The 22,318-nt window shown below is 38.1% G+C and overlaps 2 protein-coding genes and 1 pseudogene across 3 annotated transcripts; all 3 read left to right on the forward strand.

The window, feature by feature from the left end:
• Positions 1-10,999: 10,999 nt before the first annotated feature.
• LOC127092398 (zinc transporter 8) lies at positions 11,000-12,976 on the forward strand. Of its 2 annotated transcripts, XM_051031260.1 has the most exons (4): positions 11,001-11,164; positions 11,246-11,782; positions 11,871-11,991; positions 12,506-12,976. In XM_051031260.1, the coding sequence occupies exons 2-4, from the start codon at positions 11,327-11,329 to the stop codon at positions 12,847-12,849; spliced, it is 921 nt and encodes a 306-aa protein (XP_050887217.1). In that variant the 5' UTR covers positions 11,001-11,164; positions 11,246-11,326; the 3' UTR covers positions 12,850-12,976. The 2 variants fall into 2 exon arrangements, with proteins under 2 accessions (XP_050887216.1, XP_050887217.1); XM_051031259.1 differs by having other exon boundaries at positions 11,000-11,782.
• Positions 12,977-13,582: 606 nt separating this feature from the next.
• LOC127092399 (LRR receptor-like serine/threonine-protein kinase ERL1) lies at positions 13,583-17,469 on the forward strand (annotated as a pseudogene).
• Positions 17,470-17,534: 65 nt separating this feature from the next.
• Positions 17,535-18,023, forward strand: LOC127092400 (G2/mitotic-specific cyclin S13-6). Its single transcript, XM_051031261.1, has one exon. It carries the CDS (start codon positions 17,535-17,537, stop codon positions 17,898-17,900), a length of 366 nt encoding a protein of 121 aa, XP_050887218.1. The 3' UTR covers positions 17,901-18,023.
• Positions 18,024-22,318: the final 4,295 nt, after the last annotated feature.

The raw sequence follows: 22,318 nt of genomic DNA on the forward strand, positions 1-22,318 counted from the left end.
CGCAGTTTTTGATATAAGCGACCCACCCGCGGTGGCGTCCAGAAGTGTCTTATGAGTTGATTGGAGACCATTTAAAAAAATATGGATTTGAGTGAGCTCATCAAAACCATGTCCCTTACATTTCCTCAACATTGATTTGAATCTTTCCCAAGCTTCATTTAGAGACTCGTTGCCTCCTTGAGTGAATACCGCAATAGCCGTTTTGGCTTCCATGAATCGGGATTGAGGGAAGTACCTTTCCAAGAACTTTTCTTCTAACAAATTTCAATCCGTCATCACTCTTGATTCTTGATCAAGGTACCACTCTTTTGCCTTTCCCACTAAGGAGTGTGGGAACATCCTCTTGAATAATGTTTCTTCACCCGCTTCGTCTATTCCCGTAGAACCCGCAATCTCATAGAATTTGATGAGATGGGTATACGGATCTTCGTGATCCATTCCGGTGAATGGATTCGCATAGAGAAGTTGGAGGATTCCGGTCTTCATCTCCGTATTTCTTCCTCCACGGGCAAATTGAGCATTCCTTCTTGGACTATTAGCGGACATTTCGGTACGATTATCCTCCGCCATGTTTCCGTCACAAGCCTCTACAACCACTTCTTCAATTGAAACAAGTGCGGAAGTAGATGCTTCTTCTCTCCGGTTCCTCTCTTCGGCTAGTTTCCTTCTTCTTCGTGTTTTGCTATTGAGCTTCCGAAGTGTTCTTTCAATTTCAGGATCGAATTGAAGTTGCTCCTCGGTTACTTTTCCTCGCATACACTAGAATCTACAAAACTAACAAACCAAGTGAAACAAAAGAGGTATAGTAATAAATGTAACACAACTTAAAAACAAAGAATTATTGCAATGCTTGTAATATTGACACCAATCCCCGGCAACGGCGCCAATTTGTTGAAAAGTATATCTTCGGCAAATATTTTTGTATCGTATCCACAGAGATTGGATAATATTACCGCCGTTCTATAATTCAAATGTTATAAGTTTAGAAAGTAACAGGGTTGTTTTGTTTGGAGAAATATTTTGTGAGTGAAAATTAACAAAACTATGAAGTGGTTTTAGTCAAATATAGAAGTTTGGCAAGATTGGAGTTCACTATTTCAAATGTCTATGATTCCCTATGATAAATAAATAGATTCAAGATTATTGATGATGTTCAAGTATCCTCTCAAAGTCATTTATGTCTAAATGATATCGTGATAATCACTATATTGATCCTTAGACGATCTCTCCACCTAACTATCAATACAGCAATCTTTAATGTTCAATATCAAAGAATAGTAATGAATAAATCTATCTCTACAACTTATTCACTACTTGAAAATTTGTTTTATGTCTAAACTCGAGTAATCTCTCTCGACAACTACTCAAATCTGGTTTTCAACTTAAAGCAAAAACAGTATTCAATACATCAACAATCTTTATCTCATATATAAATCAAAGTGAATACATAAACAGATGAGAATAGCTACTACCTCCAATCTTGACAAAAGGGAGTTTAGCTCCTCATCATCATTGTTACAAAGCAGAAAGTTCAAGCAGAAAAACTCTGTTTTTCTCCCTTACAAAAGCTCTCAAGAACAATGTATGAATGATAATGAATAATGTTTCAATCCCCTAGGTTAATGTATTTTGTCTCTACCAAAAAAGGTTGACATTTCCCTAATTGGACCTTGTCATCTAAAGCAGAAAAGCAATTCCCAGGCAGACATCAAAATGGCAATTAACTTTTCCTGCACAGCAGCACTTTTGACCCTTGGTCAGCTTGCTGGATTCGCAGCCTTCGCGGCGCGAAGGAAGTTCGCGGCGCGAACTGTTGCTTCTCCAGCTTCCTTGTTTGGCAAGCTTCCTCCAAAATGTATTGTTGCAATCCAAGGTCTTGCTTATCCACAATTCTACACAACTAACATAAAATGTGAAATAACTATTCAAAACAAAATAAATTAAACCTAATTGCATTTATACAAAATAATGAAGATAAAAGTGTGTAATTAAATCAAAACTTGGTAAAAGGGACCAATAAAATGGTATAAAAAGTAGTACAAATTGGTCCCTAACAGTTACCTGAAACATAGTTGTAAGGATGAGTTCCTCAATCGATATAATAAGCATTATAAAATATCATGTAATGCTAAGTAACTTAACGCATTCATCACCCAAATCAGATTACACATTCAGCAATGGTAACATCAACTCAAAATCATATTCAACACAAACACAAAACACACGCATAATATTGGAATACATCCATTCATATTATACGCCATACATACATTATGCAATGAGACTCCATGCATGCGGTACCGACTATTCGTGAACATATAGTTCAACCTCACCGATCAAATCCAGATACGGCTACCAAGCTCACTAGTCCCACTCATTTGAGACCTAGTGACTCACTCACTAATTCCTCACCATGGGAATTAGCTACCACCCCAAGGGCTATGATATGCACGCTAATCACCTAGCATGCAAACATCAACAACAATCCACAACAACTCACTCACTAATTCCTCACCATGGGAATTAGCTACCACCATAAAGGCCATAATATACATGCTAAATCACCTAGCATGCAAACATCAACAACAATTCAAAATAGACATATGCTCACACTCTAAGCCATAAACAGTCCATTCACAATTGCATACAGAACAGATACATTCACAGTATTATGCATACCATCATACATCATCAGCATGTTATCACAAAAATCATATCATGTCATGCCAATTAATAATCACAGTATTATCACACTCTACTAATACCTACACTGCTCAAAACAACGGGAAACGATCCCTACTATATCATACATCAGCTAAAATTACATTACTCAGCTGAACAACCAAAAACTGCACAACAACAGCACAGAAAAATCACAATTCTGCCCATACACGTATTGCCTAGTCCCATACGCGTATGGCCCATTTCTCAGCCAATCCCATACGCGTATGCTACGCGTACCACATCCTCATACGCGTACCAACAGAGACAAAACCACGTTAAAATCATCATCTTCTTCATCCATACGCGTATTACCTAGTGCCATACGCGTACCAGACCATCTCATACGCGTATTGCCTAGTGCCATACGCGTATGATCAGAAACCAGAATTCCAGATCTGCTATGGTTTTCTCTGCTACGAGATTTTCAGATCCCACCTTCCACATTCCAATTTTTACACAACATTCATTCATATTGTCTAACACAGATCATACACATTCAATCTCACAAATTCTAACCTTATTACCTCTAATTCCTACGAATTTCCTCAATCATACTCATATCTCATTCATCCAAAATTTCACAATTTCAACATTCATCATCTAATTAGAGTCAAATCAATGGTTTATCACTACCCATTACATGTTAACCCATAATACCCATTAAACGACGATAAACCCCCCTTACCTGAGTTAATCCGGCAATCCTTTAGCTTCGAGCTCTTCCTCTCTTCAACCCTTGTTCTCTGGCTCTTTGCCCTTTTTCCACTTTAGAGTCGTTTCTCTGTTTTCACGTGAAAACCTCTTTTTGCCAAATGGGACTCTTTTACTGATTCCAACATTATATTCCAATAATAATAATTCCAATAATAATAATCCAATTATTTAATTAAATTAATAAATATATTATTAACTTATTTTAAATAATTATCTTATTTTTATCGGGGTGTTACAATTATGACATCAAGTGCTTCCTTCAGAACCAGGTTTACCCGCCTGGGGCATTTATAAAAGATAGGAAGACTTTGAGGAGATTATCAGGAAGTTTCTACTTCAATGGCAATGTGCTTTATAAGAGAAATTTTGACATGGTGCTACTCAGATGCGTGGATAGACACGAAGCAGACCTGTTGATGACTGAGGTCCATGAGGGTTCATTTGGTACTCATTCCAATGGACATGCCATGGCTAGAAAGATGTTGAGAGCAGGCTACTATTGGCTGACAATGGAGTCTGACTGCTGCAAACATGTGAAGAAATGCCATAAGTGTCAGATTTATGCGGATAAGATTCATATTCCCCAGACACTTCTGAATGTGATTTCATCACCTTGGCCTTTCTCCATGTGGGGAATTGACATGATTGGCATGATAGAACCAAAAGCGTCCAACGGACACAGATTTATTCTCGTAGCAATTGATTACTTCACCAAGTGGGTTGAAGCGGCATCGTATGCGAACGTGACCAGGCAGGTGGCCGTGAAGTTTATCAAGAATCAACTCATATGCCGTTATGGTGTGCCAGACAAGATCATTACTGATAATGGATCTAACTTGAACAACAAAATGATAAAAGAACTGTGTAGTGAGTTCAAAATTGCACACCATAATTCTTCTTCTTACAGACCCAAGATGAATGGGGCTGTTGAAGCTGCTAATAAGAATATCAAGAAAATTATCCAGAAGATGGTTGTCACGTATAAGGATTGGCATGAGATGTTGCCATTTGCTTTACATGGATATCGCACATATGTCCGCACTTCAACAGGGGCAACCCCTTTCTCTCTTGTTTATGGCATGGAGGCTGTACTCCCAGTAGAGGTGGAGATCCCATCAATGAGAGTCCTGATGGAAGCCAAGTTGACTGATGCTGAATGGGTTCAGAGTCGTTATGACCAATTGAACTTGATTGAAGAAAAGAGATTGACTGCCATGTGCCATGGTCAGTTATATCAGCAGAGAATGAATAAAGCTTTTGATAAGAAGGTCAAGCCTCGTGTGTTCCGAGAAGGTGACCTTGTGTTCAAGAAGGTCTTGTCTTTCGCGCCCGATTCCAGGGGCAAGTGGACTCCAAACTATGAAGGTTCATATGTTGTTAAGAGAGCCTTTTCAGGCGGTGCTTTGATACTTACAACTATGGATGGGGAGGATTTCACTCGTCCTGTGAATTCAGATGCAGTCAAGAAATACTTCGCCTAAAAAATAAAAACAGAATAGCTCGCTAAGTTGAAAACCTGAAAGGGCTACTTAGGCAAAAATGAACGTCTCGGTGGATTGAAAACCCGAAAGGGCGATCCAGGCAAAAGTTAGAGACATGAAAAAAATGAATATAGGTATCCCGCTAGATTGAGTACCTCATCCTGGGGAAATCTAGGCAAAAGTTAGGGATTTGGCAAGTAGCTGCATCCTGACAAGGCTTTGTTCTACAACTGTCATCCGTCAGAGATTCTTACTCATTCGTCATCGACCGAAGCTTCGATACATCGAATTCAGAATTGGTGGAGAAATGGTCATTATGTTCAATGTAGCCCTCTTCCAACATATATCACCAATTTCAAATTTGTAAAGATCTATGGGGTCTTGCCATTTGCAGACTACCATTCCCTCAAATAAATTTGAGCCTTTTATCCAATTATTTGCACTCTTATTTGTTTTTATTCGACAAATGGTTTGCATGTTTTAATTGAGAAAATATCATTGTTTTGAAGAAACAAATTTTTCATAACTTGTTTTTTAAACAAAGTGAACATTCACAACGACGAAAAGATACTTAGGAGATCCTCAGTGCTCTCCCAAGGATAGTATGATCTCCAACAGGGTAAGACATTTGTTCATATTCCTGGCATTGACTGTATCTTCTTACTCCGGAGCCTTTTGTGGTTTATCCTACTGAGTGGAATGCTTGTTGAGATATTCACCACTCTCCCCTTCAGCGGAGTAGCGACCTTTCCTCCTCAGCAGATGTGATCTCCTTGGTAGGTACGGTACTTGGTGGTCGATCCCCAGAATCCCTTTATCCCTTGGATAGATTCCCCAGTAGATTTGCTTGTGACAGATTTGATCTGTGCAATAAACTCTTGTCCCCAGCTGGAACGACTGATGATTTATCCCCTGCAGAGATTTTGTTGCTTCTTGTTTTCTCTTGCCCTCATCACGTCGGATACTCTCCGTGGAATCTAGCTTTCTCTCTTGAGATGTAGTACCGGATGTTTGTGTGCTTATTTCTTTGAGGTTATTTGTGTTAGAAATGTCTGTTTGTCAGCATTCATCATACATAAACCACGCATGTGTGCATATAATTTTCAAACATACGGATATTCATATTGCATTTTTTCCATATATCTTTGTTTGTTATTCCTCTTCTAGTTGGTAATACATTCCCCAAGCAGATGTCGGCGTCTGATCCCTCAATATAGAGTCAGCCCATTAAGCAGAAAGTATTTATCTTTCTTTCCGCATTCTCACTGAGTTATATCCTCGTGGACGACGGTTTAGCACATATATTGGGATGGGATTCCCCATTGAGTTACATCCTCACTGGGACGAGTCTTGATTCAGTTTGTCTCTTTGGTTTGATCCTAAATTGGCCTCTTGTGACTGTTTCCTGTGTTTCCCCGTGGTATAAATGAATAATTGCTCAGTAATCGGTAATTATTCATCTTATCCTCGGTGGAGCCTATGGTTTTCCACCCTTATACCGGTAGTTGTAAGCCCTATTTTCTCCCTTTTGCAGAGTTAACCTTTTTGTTCATCCTAATCGATGACGGTTACTCTTTCGTGGTTTTCTACCCAGTATCCGGTAGATGTAATCCCCTCCTTGATGGTTATCATTATCCAATATTCGGTGATGATATTTCCTTCTCTTGGATAATTGCTCTGGTTAGGCAGTTTATCCCCAGCAAGTCATCTTTCATATACCGGACGCCGGTAATGTTTGTTGCTCCCCTTGATTGGTCATCATTATATACCTAGTTTCGGTATCCTGATGCCTTTCTCTCTCGGTCGATTTATCCTTTATTAACCCAGTAACCGGTTGTGGATAATCTTCCATGCGAGTATATTATCTACGTTCTGACGGTAATAGATAATATATCTCATGCACTCTTTGGTCGAAGCCTTTTGTTCTTCCCCAATTGAGTAAGATTCGTATCCCATTTTGGAATCGAATGTCCATCCCATAATCGAGTTTGCTTTTTGCCCTCTTTTCGGATGATGAGTGTTTTGGGAATATTCCCCAATTCACGCTTTGGTTGGTCACCTATTATATGCTTAGTAACCGACATCCCTGGTGTTCCTTCCTTCTGCTCCCTATTATGATTTTTTGTCCCCTGTGGAGTCAGATTTTCCTGAGTTGAGATATACCTTTCTAGGTCTTCCTTAGATGATTTGGTTGATTGATATCTCTCGCCCTTATACCGGTCTTAGATACTCATTCTTCCCAAGCATGTTGTTCTCTCACCCTTATGCCGGTGTTTAGATCACACGTCTCCTTGAGCTTATTACCCAGTAACCGGTAATACCTCATCCCGTTGCTTCCCCAGGAGATTTCTGTTGGGATTTTCCTCAGTTGAGTCCTTAGTGGACATCCCCACCTGAGTCCGGATTTTTATCCGAAGTGTCCGTCGCGGATAATTTCTGGTTGTATTGGCATATTCCCCAATACATGCATCTTCGAGTCAGCTCGATTCTTTCCATTGATTTATTTCATGGATTCTCTCTGTGTCTCTCAGCAAGTCTCAAGTCGTTACCTGCTCACGCATTTTCATCCTTTACTCCCCCAGAGTCTCTGTCTCCCTAGTGAGTGTATTAATCCTTGGGATTTTTAGTTTCTCCAGATTTCTTTTGTGGACGCCTATCCCCACAGAGTTTTACCATTTGCATGCATACATCTGCATCATGAGGTCTCTTAGGGACCAAAATTCGTCTCTTTGATATTATTTAAGCCCATTCTACCCCGTCAAGACGAAGACTTTAACCTTCACTTCTCCGGCTAGAATGACCTTAAATAGGGGCATCTGTAAGACCCTAATTTTGTCCCTAAGATCCCTCATGGCATCATAACATTGCATTTGCATTGCCTCAAGGATCACTAGCATCTTGGTTCCCTTTGCCTTTGGGTGGGACCTCTTGTGAGTGGTTTGAGATCACCAAGCATACTTGAATTCTATATCATTGCTTTTCTTATTTTTACTAACCAAAAGCACAAAAATATGTCACTAACATCTTTTGTTTGTAGCTAGAGCAATCACAAAGTCAAGAGCTTCAAGGAGATCCTTTGTGCATGGATATGGCCAAGTGAAGATGATATCAAGCATGGTAATGGTTCCCAAAGATCTTCTCCATCAAATATGCCTCCCTAGCATCTAAATTCACCATTTTTATCAAAGCAAGTCAAAGGGTTTGAGGTTTGTGCCCCAAGGAAACCCTAATTCATCTATGCACCACAATGCCTTGCTCTTGAAGCAACCTCAGCCCATATTCAAAAACAATCAAGGGAAGTTCTTTAATTCTTCATTTAATTCATATTTGAACTTATTTGAGTATCCTAAATCATCAATTCATCAAGATATGAGTCATGGACTTGAGAAGTTGATCAATCGATTCATCTGATTATTTTGAAATGCACTGAGACCTAACTTTTTATGTGTTGGTCAAATGGAGATGATTCCAAAAGAAATAATGTTCTTAAGGACAATATGAACAACTTTCATGTTCATCAAAAATTGGTTTGAAGCTTGGAAGGACATCTCCCATTCCAAGACATTATAGGTCATTTTGACTGAAACCCTAATTTTGGGTCAACTTCCCAAGGACATAACTCATTCATTTTTTATGATTTTTAGGTGGGATCAAATGCATTGGAAATATTAAGATGTATAATTCAAATGTTATGTTTAGCAAAATTTCAAAATCTCAAAGGAAATACATGTGATAATGCAAGACATTATAGGTCCTTTTGGACCAAATGCATTGAAAGGCAAAAAAGTCCAACTTCAAGTGCCCATAACTCTTTCATAAAAAATACAAATGATGAAAACTTTAAGTCCATTTTGATTGTATTGAAAAGATATACAACTTTGATGTTGGAGGTTTTTTCATTTGAAGCTTGCATCATCAAAACAGAAGGGCTTGAACATTGGCCAAATTTGGAAACCTTGCATTAACATGTTTTGCACATTACACTTTAAACTCAAAATTCACCAATTTCCACACTTCAAATGGATTTTTTCCCAACATAACAATTGTTCCTTACATCAATACCTTTCCAACCATTACCCACATGCTTATGTTTGGATTTTCTAATTGCATTTTCGAAGAGGTGAATGTTTAGGTTCAAATATGGAATTCACATGAAATCTTGATACACAAGCAAATGCCATTTAAACTACACGTCCAATTCAACTTGGTTTGTGTTCATCATGCATTTGCATCAGTTTTTGGGCTTTGCACGCGCCTGTACAGGCCCATGCATGAAGAGTCCAAATTCCATGCACACGATTTTTTCTCCTTGCTTGCATCAGCCTTGGCTATAAATAACATGTTCCTCTTCATTCAATTCTCAACCTAATGGCGCCTAAGATGCTGCACAATTGAATCCATAACCATTACTAAAGAAGCTAGTTCATTTTTCTCCAAATTTTTCAGATCCAAAATTCAACTACGTCTGGTTGAATCCTTGGATCTAAAGCTTCTAAACCTTCATCCTGCATCTCATTGATCTTCTGTTTTGGCAAAGAAAGCAAGGAATCAAGCTCAAGTTTCCAGAATTCAAGTTTGTTCTTCAACTGGTATTTGCTTCGAATCTCTCATCTCTTTGATCTATTTGCTTGGCCAAAGTGTTTTCTGAAGTCCTCACTTGAGAGGCAAGCTAGTGGTAACTTCAATTTTGTTTTTCTTTGATCTGTATTTTTCACACCTGAATTTTCTACCTCAGATTTCTCAACCTATAGGAATCTTGAGTGTGATTCAAGGTTACAGGGGTGATGTACATCACCCCAGCTTCATTTTGGTATAAGGATCGTGCAATATGGTGAAAGTTTGAAAACCTGCAAATCTGGCCGGAATTTGGAAGCTCACCGGAGAAGAAGGTGGCTCCGGTGGCCGCCCGTTGCCAGTTTGAATCTGGACCGTTGGATCTCATTTCCAGATTCAATCTCAGCCTTTGTTTGTTATGACTTTTTTTAATTCTTTGTGTGACGCGGTTGACCAAGGTTCACCATGAGCGCGCGCCTCAGGACCATCAGATTGGCCACGTCAATTAATGAACGTGATCCAACGCTTCCTGATTTTCCACATTTTCTAATTTCTGATTTTTTTTCTTTAATTCCTTTTTATTTCCAAAATTCATAACTCTCTCATTTTTTATCCAAAAATTATGGGACCAATTGCATTAGCCTCCAAATAAATTCTAGTTTCTATTTCTGATTTTTAATATTTTTTATTTTATCATTTGATATTTTTTGTGAATTTTCTCTTTTCTGGTTATTTTTAATTCATTTTAAATAGTTTTTGATATTCAAAAAATACAAAAATATTTTTCTAACCTATTTGAATGATGATGGATCTATGAAAAATATTCTCATTAATTTTTTAATTGATTTGAGATTTATTTGAGATTTTAGTTCAATTAGGTTATTTTTATTCATTTTTAATTGATTAAAAATAGTTTCTGACTTTTAAAAATGCTGAAATTTTTTGTCAAACTTTGTTTGACCTTGTTGAATTTGGGATAAATCACTTGGACCTTTCAAGGTTGATTTGAAGTGATTTTGAAGTTTGACCTTTCTTTTATTTTAATTCAAGTTTATTTTAATATTAAAAATGCCAAAAATATTATGCTTATTGTTTGATCTCCAATCTTCATCTCATTTCTAATTTCTCATTGTTTGACTTTGACTTTCAATGTCATTTGGTTATTACATATGGATTGGTACATTTTATTTCACTTGATGCATTTTGATCTTTCCATTTCTATATATATTCTTCATCTCCTTCTTCTTCTTCTTTCTTCTTTCTATTTATTTTCAAAAAGAATTATAGTTTTTATTTTTGGATGAAAAAAAGGTTTTCTTTTCTTCAGATAATTTGTTTTTTTGATATTATTTTATTTTCAGAAAAAAAATTATTTTGAAAGAAAATGTAGAATTTTTTTTATTGTGGCATTAATTTATTTTTAATTTTCAGAAAAAAATATTTTTCTAAAACATTCTCTTATTATAGCTACTCTTTAGGATATGTGGACACTTTTACCACACTATAAGTATAGTTAACCTATTTCTAGAAAATCCTAGGACACTTTTACAACACTATAAGTATAGTTAATCTACTTCTAGAAAACCCTAACCTCCTCTTATATATAGAGATTGCATAGTTAAATCCCATAACACACTCTCCCAATTTATCAATCTCTCCCGGTACTAGTTTCAATTTATCAATCTCTCACGGTACTAGTTTCAATTTATCAATCTCTCACGGTACTAGTTTCAAATAATTGAAATTGAACACACTCTCCCTAATTGCTGCAGAATGTACAATGCGATTAGGAAGATGAAGATAGGAACAAATCCGAATCTCTTCGTTACAAGATAGCAGCTTTAATATCGATAATGGTGGCAAGTGCAATCGGTGTTTGTATACCACTTCTTAACAAAGTTATACCGGCGTTAAGTCCCGAAAAGGATATATTTTTTTTCATCAAAACTTTTGCTGCCGGTGTGATATTATCTACCTCTTTCATACATGTGCTTCCAGATGCTTTTGATGAAAATCTTACTTCCCCTTGTTTAAAGGAACATCCTTGGGGTGATTTTCCGTTCACCGGTTTTTTGGCTATGGGGACTCTTATGGTGGAGACTTACGCCACTTCTTATTTTCAAAACCAGAATTCTAAGAAGACACCGAAACAAGTCGAGAATCACGAGTCATGCTCAGATGTAGAGAAGCATGCAGGTCATGAAGGACATGTGCATGTTCATACGCATGCTTCACATGTTCATGCACATGGGCAGGTTTCTTCTTTGGATCGATCATCAGAACTTCTTCGTCATAGGATTATATCACAGGTAATAATATACTTCAAATTAATTGATTGATATATGCTTAACTTTTAGTTTAAATTGATTGTGATGCATTGTTTTGATTTTGTTATAGGTATTGGAGTTGGGGATTGTTGTTCACTCTGTTATAATAGGAATTTCTCTTGGTACTTCGGAGAGTCCAAAGACCATAAAGCCACTGGTAGCTGCCTTAACTTTTCATCAATTTTTTGAGGGTAGCTGCCTTAACTTTTCATCAATTTTTTGAGGGTAGCTGCCTTAACTTTTCATCAATTTTTTGAGGGCATGGGACTTGGAAGTTGTATAACTCAGGTATTATAACTATGCTATTTATTCGTCAACTACAGAAAATGATTTAGTTTGTATCAAATTATATGGGTAAATTATATGCCTTTTCATCAAAATCATAAGGATAAGACACTTTAAGATAAACTTTGATTTCTTTATAAAGTTTGAAATATAGGTACTGTAAGTTTTTTCATCAAAATGATATTGATAAGACACTTTAAGATAGTACTTATTTGACTTTTCGAAATATGTTTTTATATTCTTTTGATCTCATTTTTACTTTCTTTGTGTCATGCACAACTTTTTAGCATGCTTTTCTATGTTCTTAGTTCTTAATTATTTTTATGAAAAACAGTATCTTAAACATAAGCATATTAAAATGATTTTGATTCATGAATGAGAAATTCAATAATCACCATCAACTATGTGCAACTATTGCAGGCAAATTTCAAGAATCTATCTATTACAGTCATGGGATTGTAGTCATGGGATTGTTCTTTGCATTGACAACACCAATTGGAATTGGAATTGGAATAGGGGTCATTAGTGTTTATGATGAGAACAGTCCAACAGCCCTTATAGTTGAAGGAATCTTCAATGCAGCTTCAGCTGGGATCTTGATTTATATGGCACTTGTAGATCTTCTTGCTGCTGATTTTATGAATCCAAGGATGCAAAAGAGTGGTAGTCTTAGATTAGGGTGTAATGTATCTCTTCTATTAGGAGCTGGTGCTATGTCTCTTATAGCTAAATGGCTTAGGAGTGTTTATAGAAAGAATTATTAGTTTAGTTTATCATTGCATTCCAAAATTTTCGTTTAAATTAGTTAATGATTTCCAGAATTAAGATTGATGATTTTTTTTGTTTATTTATTTTCATTGATTACCAAAAGAGGAGTTCATATTTTTATCATTGCAATTTCAATTTCAATTAAATTAGTTTAATGGATGTGATATGTTCGGAATTGAAATGGCATATTGACGGAGTTTCGGCTGCTTATGTTCGGCACTATTGTCAATTCTATGATAGTTTGTTAAGCTTGCACCTCAAATTTAACGATATTAATAATGCGGATAAGTTTGTTTGGATAGGAATAGCTCGCATAATTGTCACAATAGTGAAGAATGTAGGAATCATTTACAAAAGCCTTGCTTTATCATATTCGGATCAACTAATTTGAAGAGCGCATTAAAAATACATGTAGAGCCTAAGCTATTGCAGAGAGACTCTGTGCTTAAACTGAGAGGAAGATGGAAAAATTAGTGAATTTTATATCCAGTGGCAGAGTCCAGTTTTATCTCCTGATATGATCACCTGTTGCATTGAGATGGGGTGGTTTGAGTCTGCTCATGACATTTTGAATAATGTAGAGGCTGCAGGGTCGCCGTTGGGTCGTGATACATATACGTTACCCTTGTCAGCTTATCAGAAGAAGGAAATGCAGAGAGAACGAGTTGAAATAATGAGTCAACATGGATGAAGCTTCCTGCAGATTTTGGTTGAAGTTCTCGTTATCAACGCCTTGATGTCCTTATCAGCTTAGGGGCTGCATCACATTTTGAAGTTGTTTGGTGAGATGAGTGGATTATCCGTAATTATGTTTGTAGTTGGGGAAAGACCTCGTTCCCGTCAACTTCCAATTGGTGATATCACAATACTTCTGCAATGGGCTATTGGTGAAGTTCTTGAACTTGACTATGCACTATTTAAATCCCACACCTGCTGCAAACAACAGGAGAACTGCATGAGAAGTACACTTAGCCAAAATTCCTTGCCATGAGCATCCACTGCTATGACACAAGCCGCAAACTGCTATTTTCGATAGTTTCATGCAAGTGCTTTATTTGTATTTACCAAAGACTTGGAATCCACTTTGGTCACCAGATAACCATCATAAGGGAAAGCTTTGTTAGTACTCACTACATACGTCAAACGCGGCTCGCAATAAATGAGTATATTGTGACTGCAGAGCTTCATGCAGAATCAGCAAAAAGCAATTACACAGGGTCTTGGGATTGTGCAGCTGATAGTTGTATAGCACATTCACATTTTGGAATGAACATTTCAGAACGGGTGAACTGCTTCCATTGTGGTCTTTGAGTCCATACATTTGAAGTATACTTATTTCTTTCACAATATAAACGCCAATGCCCTTAGGACAATGAAGATTATGTCTCCTGAGAACTCCCTTGACAAGCTTTTGAATCTTGTGGAGAGAAATCATCAACTTGCGTGTGATCTAGAGGCTGAGGGTCGTGGCAAGTTCAACGACATCCATCGCTTTCTTTCAGCTCCACCCCGTGTTTTATGACAGATCTACAAATGCCAACACTCCAAACGTTCCTGGTAGCACTGGTGGAAAGCCTTTTCATGTAAAGGATGTAAATGTTGCTAGCAGTTTGTCGACGGATAATGACATTTTTGATATCCTACCACAAGCTAAGAAACGCAAGTATTTTATGAAGAATTTGGACAAGACATTTGATTCCAGGGCTTTACATGACACTTTTTCTACTGTTGGACACATCCTGTTTTGCGAAATGGCTACCGTTGGTTCTGGCCAGTCTAAAGGTTTTAGCTTTGCCCAACTTGAGAATACCGAACCTGCAAAGAATGCAAATTGATAAGTTAAACAGAATGTTGATCAATGATAAACAGTTACACAATCTCACGTCAATGCCGGTTTAATTTCTGAACCGACCATGGTGCTTAGAGACCTCAGAGAAACTCAATGCGGTGCAATATCATCCTGCAATAACAGTTCATTTTCAAACCACCAAACACGTTAAATCCTAGAATATAAGAAGGAAGAAAATAACATGGGAATCTCAATCAAACCATCAGGTTATCGGGATTTGCGAGATTATTTTGGAAGATGTTCGTGCTTTAATCCAAACTGAAGCCAAGCAGAGCCATGTTATCAGTAATAAGGAGAAGAAAAACAAAACACTTTTCATTTGAATGTTGGTGTTACTGATAGCAGCAGTTCACAGAACCTCAGAACTTGTGGAAGCAGTTATGCAAAGGAAGAATGGGACAGTTGTCTGTTAAGGTGCTATTGGAGCTGGAAAAACATACACACTGCTTGGTACAGTAGAAAACCCAGGAGTGATGGTGTTGGCAATTAAGGTTCTCTTCAGTAAAATCAGGACCAGAAGCTATGATGGAAACCATGTAGTTCATCTAGATTTGATTTCCCCTGGAAGGCCTCTTGTTTTGAGAGCAGCAGGCCTTACGCAATACAGAGTTTAATCCGCCGATGAAGTGATGGCATTGCTTCAGCAGGGAAATCGTAACAGAATTACGGGACCAAGCTCAAGGATCGTCTTCTAGGAATTCATCTGAACACAATGCTCGTGGAGAAAAGCAGATGTTGCTTGAAGTTGTTGATGCTGCTGATGGGACGGAAAGCGCTTCATGCGTGAAGGAACATGTTGTGAAAAGCACACCGGATGCATCTCAATCTAACCAAGCTGCGACTCCTAGAGATATTGAGGATTTTGGCAGGTCTTTAAGACCAAACACTTTCTTGCATCATAATTTCTCTACACCGAATCAAGCTCATGTGTAGTGGATTCTTCATCAGCATTATGACCATGAGTAACTACTATGCTGTACATCCATAGAAGCACAGACTCCCCGGTGGTTCGGTTGCCATGGTACTGATTAGAATTGCTGCTACCTCTCGGTTGTTGTGTTGGCTTCGACGACTGCAGGATGCATTGCCAAGTCTATGAAGGTGGTTGCTGTTTCGATACATTAGTGATGATGCTTGAACGCTGTTTGTTGTGGTTGCAGCTTTTGCTTCGTTTTGGTTGCGCACTTGTCCTGGATGGTAGCATATGCCGCGTGGTATGCTGTGTTTGTCGCGTGCGAAGTTCGGCGCTCAAACGAAAATGTTAATCCTAATTTCCATATAGCATGAGAATCCTTTGATTTTGATGGATCACCTTCATTTCCTGAGTGCTTACTAATCTGGAAGACCTAAGTAATGGTTGTTAGAACTTCTTCCTCATATGGTTTATATGCGATGGCGGCACAACCCGGCCTAACAGGAGCCATGTACAGCAGCCGCAAACTGGTGTCTCGGCTGCGTTTGTTGCAGGACTATTTTTGGAAGGGGGTTGTGTTATTGAGAAGACTTATCTCCATTATGTTCTGATAAGCATGGTTTAGAATGAAGCTCTATCATATCATCAAATGCAGGTTGAGAAGGAAGAGACACTAGAGAGAATTTGGTTTTCCAAAAGGCATGACCACAAAGCTCAGGCCACTGTATTCTTTCGGTTGGATCTCTGACCAACAGAGAATTAAGTAAATTGACAAAAGGCCGACTTGGATTTCCAGGGAGAGGTGGAGTCGGGTCTGAAATGATGGATTTTACAAGGTGAGATACAGGGGGCCTATCAAATAAAAGTTACTACAAGTGCCTTGGCCTTGTTGTTAAAACATCATGCCATCCGGAGCAGCTCAGCAACTGTTTCAGGCTTTCTCCCATGAACTTTTCTTATAACAACTTCACCGGAGTAATTCCATCTTCTAAGAACTTCACGTGGTTCCCGGCTGACAGCTTCTTTGGGAATCCTTTATTATGTGGAAATTGGGTAGGATCCGTATGCCGTCCATATCTCCCCAAAATCAAGAGGGATATTTTCTAGAGTTGCAGTTGCATGTCTCACTCTCGGTATCATCGTGTTACTGACTATGGTTATTATTTCTATCTATAGATCCATCTAGTCAAAGCAGTTGTTGAAAGCACCTAGCATGTCCGACCCAGTGCCTCCCAAGCTTGTGGTTCTTCATATGGATTTGGCAATACACACTTTGGATGATATAATGAGAAGCACTGAAAATCTCAGTGAGAAATTTATCATAGGTTATGGTGCCTCTAGTACTGTTTACAAGTGTGTCTTGAAAAATTCCCGACCGATTGCAGTCAAGCTGTTGTACAATCAGCATCCACACAATTTAAGGGAATTCGAAACGGAACTTGTAACTATAGGCAGCATTAGACATAGAAATCTTGTCGTCTTGCATGGCTATGCCCTTACTCCTTATGCAAATCTCCTTTTTACGAGTACATGGCCGACGGCTCTCTTTGGGATCTTCTACATGGTCCGCTGAAGGTAAAACTTGATTGGGAAACACAGATGAGGATTGTTGTTAGAGTTGCTGAAGGACTTGCTTATCTTCACCATGACTGCAACCCTCGAATTGTTCACAGGGACATTAAGGCTTCAAATAATTTGCTGGATGAAAACTGTGAAGCTCATCCTTCTGATTTTGGCACTGCAAAATGCATCCCAGCCACAAAAACTCATGCCTCCAACTCTGAGATTTGTATTGGATGGAGGAATGCCAAGTTATTTGCTTACAAAGGATTTAATTCTGCAAATTATTGGTGAAATATCTGTGGCCGGTGCAACTTACAAGTCTATGGAGTTTGTTGGCAACGGTTGAAAGTTTAACTATGGAAGAACGAATGGACATTGATGCAACTGACAAAGATAATGAATTGGCTGCAACTGAGTATATTGATGATATTTACAAGTTTTACAAACTCGGTGAAGATGACTGTCCTGTACATGATTACATGGTTTCACAGTCGGATATAAATGCTAAGATGAGGGCGATTCTTATTGATTGGTTGATTGAAGTTCATCGAAAATTCGAACTCATGCTAGAAACTTTCTATCTGAGTCTTAACATAGTGGACCGATTCTTGTCCATGAAGGCTGTTCCTAGAAAGGAATTTCAGCTTGTTGGCATAAGCTCAATGCTTATTGCATCTAAATATGAAGAGATATGGGCACCAGAGGTTACAGATTTTGTATGAATATCAGGCATTGCTTATGTTAGAAAACCGGTTTTGGTTATGGAGAAAACAATCCTGGGAAACCAAGAATGTCGATAATGGTGGCAGGTGCAATCGGTGTTTGTATACCACTTCTTAGCAAAGTTATACCGGAGTTAAGTCCCGAAAAGGATATTTTGGAAAAAAAATTAAAATAATGATTATTTTGGAATTGTTTTTAAAAATAGTAGTTATTTAAAAGAAAAATCTCACTATTTTATATTCAAAGATAAATCATGTTTGGAACTTCTATTATTTTCTCTTAATACTCATTTGTTCTTATTTGATTTTTTTAAATTTATTAAAAAATTAATGTATTTAGTCCTTTATATATATATATATATATATATATATATATATATATATATATATATATATATATATATATATATATATATATATATATATATATATATATATATATTCAAGAAATTTTAAAGTAATTTTTTTTTTATAAATAAGATGAGAGGTAATATCTTTTTTATTTTATTGGTGAGGTATCATATTTAAGTTGAGAGTGTTAATCGATCATGAATTGCTCTGAATCAAATCACATTTATGGTTTGATTCAGTTTGTAATTACCACTTCAATAAAAATACAGACTTAATTGATAAAATGATTTTAATTTAATTTAAAAACCAAATTGTATTTATAAATTAATTTACAGATTTTGTATGAATATCATACATTGCTTATGTTAGAAAATCGGTTTTGGTTATGGAGAAAACAATCCTGGGAAACCAAGAATGTGATTAACAGCATTGCTTTGATTGATCCACATACCCTGAAATTCGGTTTCTTAGTCGTTGATCAGTATTGGAGGACATCCTTTAAGTCCTTACTTACTAGCAGACAGTTAGTCGAATATATTGTGTTGGATATTGAGCCTGTTTCATTTGAGGTCATCGTTGGTGACACGCCCGTCATAGGCGCTGGAACATATGCCAATGAGTTTTGTGCAGTTTCTGCAACAGGAATAAGTGAAGCAATAATCCACGCGACCGTAGCAAGAGATGTGGCTGCGATAATGGAATTTAAAGGCCTTTCGTTAAAGGAAGCTGCGGATTGTGTTGTACATGGGTGCACACCAAAAGGAGCTGTTGGTTTGGTTGTCGTATCTGTTTCAGGTGAAGTTGCGATGTCTTATAATACAACAGACTTGATTTTCTGAGACACCAAGTTTAGCTCCAGCGAAACCATAAAAAGATGTGAAAAATGATATAATAAGCCTCTTTGAGAAGAGCGACATTGTACCTCCCTCATGCAAGCATCAAACAACACGGTTATATTTCTATAATCTTAGGGAAAGTGTATATGCTATTCAAGTGAAATACACTGCAGTAAGTAAGCTTCTTACCAGCAGTAAAAATTCTTGGAGTTGAAAAGGACAGAAGAGAGGGACCACCAACTGGGAATAAGGACAAACTTTCCAACCTCCGTACAGACACTTCCCACTACTCTGAGAAGACACAGCAACACAGCAGAGGAAAGAGATTAATGGCATATAAAAGGAGGATCACTGTTCACAAAAAAACCCTAGAGAACATTAGCGGTTACCATTCAGAAAAGAAGAAGAGAACATTAGCGGCTACTGTTAAAACAACAAATCCCTAAGGAACTCCTTCGACGGCGAAACGGAAAAAAATCCCAACAACTGAGGAAACCATAAAGAAGAGAAAGAAAAGCCCTATCTTGTTCTCTGAAGTGGCGCTCTTAATCGAAATTCCACGAAGTTCCTTTAAATCTTTCTTGACAGCGAACGAGAAGCGTTTACCTACATTCGTCGGTCGAGCTCGCCGCAATCGGTTAGCTTCCTTTCCGAACTTTATTTCTATGTTTCGATTCTGCTTTGCATCCTTCTGAGGGAACCATGGTTGTTGTTCCAATTTGTTTTCATTTAGCAATACTGTTGCCTGTTTGTTTGTGATAATATCTTGCTGTAAATCTTTGATGTTCAAAATGGAAAGAAATCTCTGTGCGTTAAGATGAGCTTGTTTGAGTTCTGCTACTGTTTTAAACTTTGTATTTTATTTAAAAGGCTTGGTTTTATCTTTTGTGCGATTACCTCTTTCCAAGGATTGCTTCCTGATGTAAATGCCTATTCATAGGCCATTCAATAAAATCATGTTATTCAGTATATCTCTGTTTTCATTTTCATTTTACTGTTTTGTTTGCAAAAATGATGTCCGAATTTTTGATAAACATTGCATCATGAAACATAAGAGCTTTACAGGTACATGCTTAATAAACATTTAAAATTGCTATAAATGTTAAGTGCTTTAGATCGTCTATTCAAAATAGGTACCCTCGGGGCATTTCCTTAAGGTTCCCAGCCGATGATCGCGAATGTTTTCCCCCAACAATCGAAGTTGGTATCTTATCCCTGCAGAGCTTATCAGAGCATTGGATTATTCGATCCCCAACAGGCTTTCACTGCTGTACCTCCCTGTCGCATTACGCGAAAAACCGGCGGGAAAAAGAAACAGAGCCACCACCGTGCGTTATTTATCCCAAAGGAGGGAAAGGAAACGCTCGAAGTAAACCTGGAAAGGACATGGTCTCGCGACCAGAGATGCAAGGATCGGGAGTCGGTTATGCAAAGGGAAGGTATTAGCACCCCTAGGCATCCGTCGTACTCGACGGGATCCACGCTCAGAAAGAATAGAAAGAAGGTTGCTAAAACTGCTCAAAAACTGTACACAACTGGAATGAAACACAAATGAAAGACGGAAGAAGCGGGACTCGGCAGGATATCGCATCCTGGGCCTACGTAGTTTGTCAGACACAAACATCAGAGTCGACGTAGTTCGGGGACAGGGGAAACGTGCTCGCTAGGATGTCGCATCCTATGCATACGTATCTTCTCTAACCAGAGGAAGAATCAGAGCACTCGTAGCTCGGCTAACGCACGCCAAACAAAACACAAACAGGAAACCGACTGCCAATCGCTAGACTTATGTCAGACTCCGAACCAACAAACACACACAGGAAACCGACTGCCAATCGCTGGACTTACGTCAGACTCCAACAAGCAAACACACACAGGAAACCGACTGCCAATCGCTAGACTTATGTCAGAATCCAAACAAAAAAACACAGATAGGAAACCGAATGCCAATCGCTGGACTTACATCAGACTCCAAGCACACACAAGAGGGTTGAAAAAGAAAAAGGGCGCCCGGAGAGATCAGCTCATCTCTTGCCTACGTACCTCATCTGGTATGAGGATCAGGGCGACGTAGTTCCCCTTAATAGGGAAAGAACTCCTATCCTAACCAGAGACTAGGGAGATAACAAGCTACTAGGGAGACTACGACTCGAGCCTAGAAGTTGTCATGCATACGATCCCTATGTTGAGGTCTCTAGCCCTAACTTGCACAGGGAGCAAGCTATCCTAAACATCAATCAAGCAAATACAAGCATAAGAGAGCAGGCACACACACTATATGCAAACAAGTGGCTCATACAAGGCTCGGCTTTAGTCAAGGGGTCACATCAACCTCGACAAATAAGCCAACTAGAAAAGGGTGTTTTGAGCTCTTAACCCTAACATTGAGAGTTAGGGTGAAGCAGATGAAATGGGAAGTGTAGGTAAGACCTCATAGCTCTTATCCCTGGCCTGGGAGAGCTTGAAACAATGAAAGTGTGGGAGTCCAGAATCAGGAACACTACTCCACATGATTGACACAACAAGATTTTTGGTTTTTATTCAAAGTGCATCAACACATCGTGTGAGCAGGATGAATGACACAACTGAATAGAAGGGGATGGATTGCACATCCCTTTTATCTGCCAATGCCTCTTCACTTAGGAGGTCTTTGAATGTACAAGGCACAAAGATAAACAAGCACAAACATTGCCTCTTAAGGAGGGCTTCAGACAGGTGCCTGCCAAAGTAACATGACAGGTCTTCCAGACTACATGAAGAATAGGGATTATACCTAAGTGGTATGCCAACCACAAGCAAAGCAAAGCAAAGTTCAAATGAACTTAAAGCAACTTAGGTACCTGTGTAAACAACTAAACAAATCAGTACAATATTCAGACAAACAGACAACAATCAACAACAAACAGACAATCCCAATGTACAACATATAAGCCATAAGGAAAACTCAAGTGAATTATCATCAACCTACAAAACAACCAAATGTTAGCAATCAATAGCAAATATCAACATTCAAATGATGAAGCAACATCAACCATGGAGATTAGGTGCTTGGTCCGGAAATTCAAAGCTCACATGTAAGTACAAACCACTAGGTCAAAGCCTAGGGTCAAAGGTGAAGAAAAAATTCAAAACAGGAGCTAATATTCAACACAATGCAACTTCAAACACATGTTAACATGTCCTAAAAAGAACCAAAACAAAATCATCAAGTAAAGGCATTTCATGTGCAAG

This window comes from Lathyrus oleraceus, chromosome 6, assembly GCF_024323335.1.
Source record: "Lathyrus oleraceus cultivar Zhongwan6 chromosome 6, CAAS_Psat_ZW6_1.0, whole genome shotgun sequence".
In the NCBI taxonomy this organism is placed as follows: Eukaryota; Viridiplantae; Streptophyta; class Magnoliopsida; order Fabales; family Fabaceae; genus Lathyrus; species Lathyrus oleraceus.

Bases quoted from the DNA above. Each gene is read 5' to 3' on its own strand.
- LOC127092398 (XM_051031259.1), top strand. From the start codon at position 11,327: ATGGTGGCAAGTGCAATCGGTGTTTGTATACCACTTCTTAACAAAGTT. The intron at 11,783-11,870 runs GTAATAATATAC...ATTTTGTTATAG, and splicing joins GTCATAGGATTATATCACAG to GTATTGGAGTTGGGGATTGT. The intron at 11,992-12,505 runs GTAGCTGCCTTA...CAACTATTGCAG, and splicing joins TTTTCATCAATTTTTTGAGG to GCAAATTTCAAGAATCTATC.
- LOC127092400 (XM_051031261.1), top strand. From the start codon at position 17,535: ATGGAAGAACGAATGGACATTGATGCAACTGACAAAGATAATGAATTG.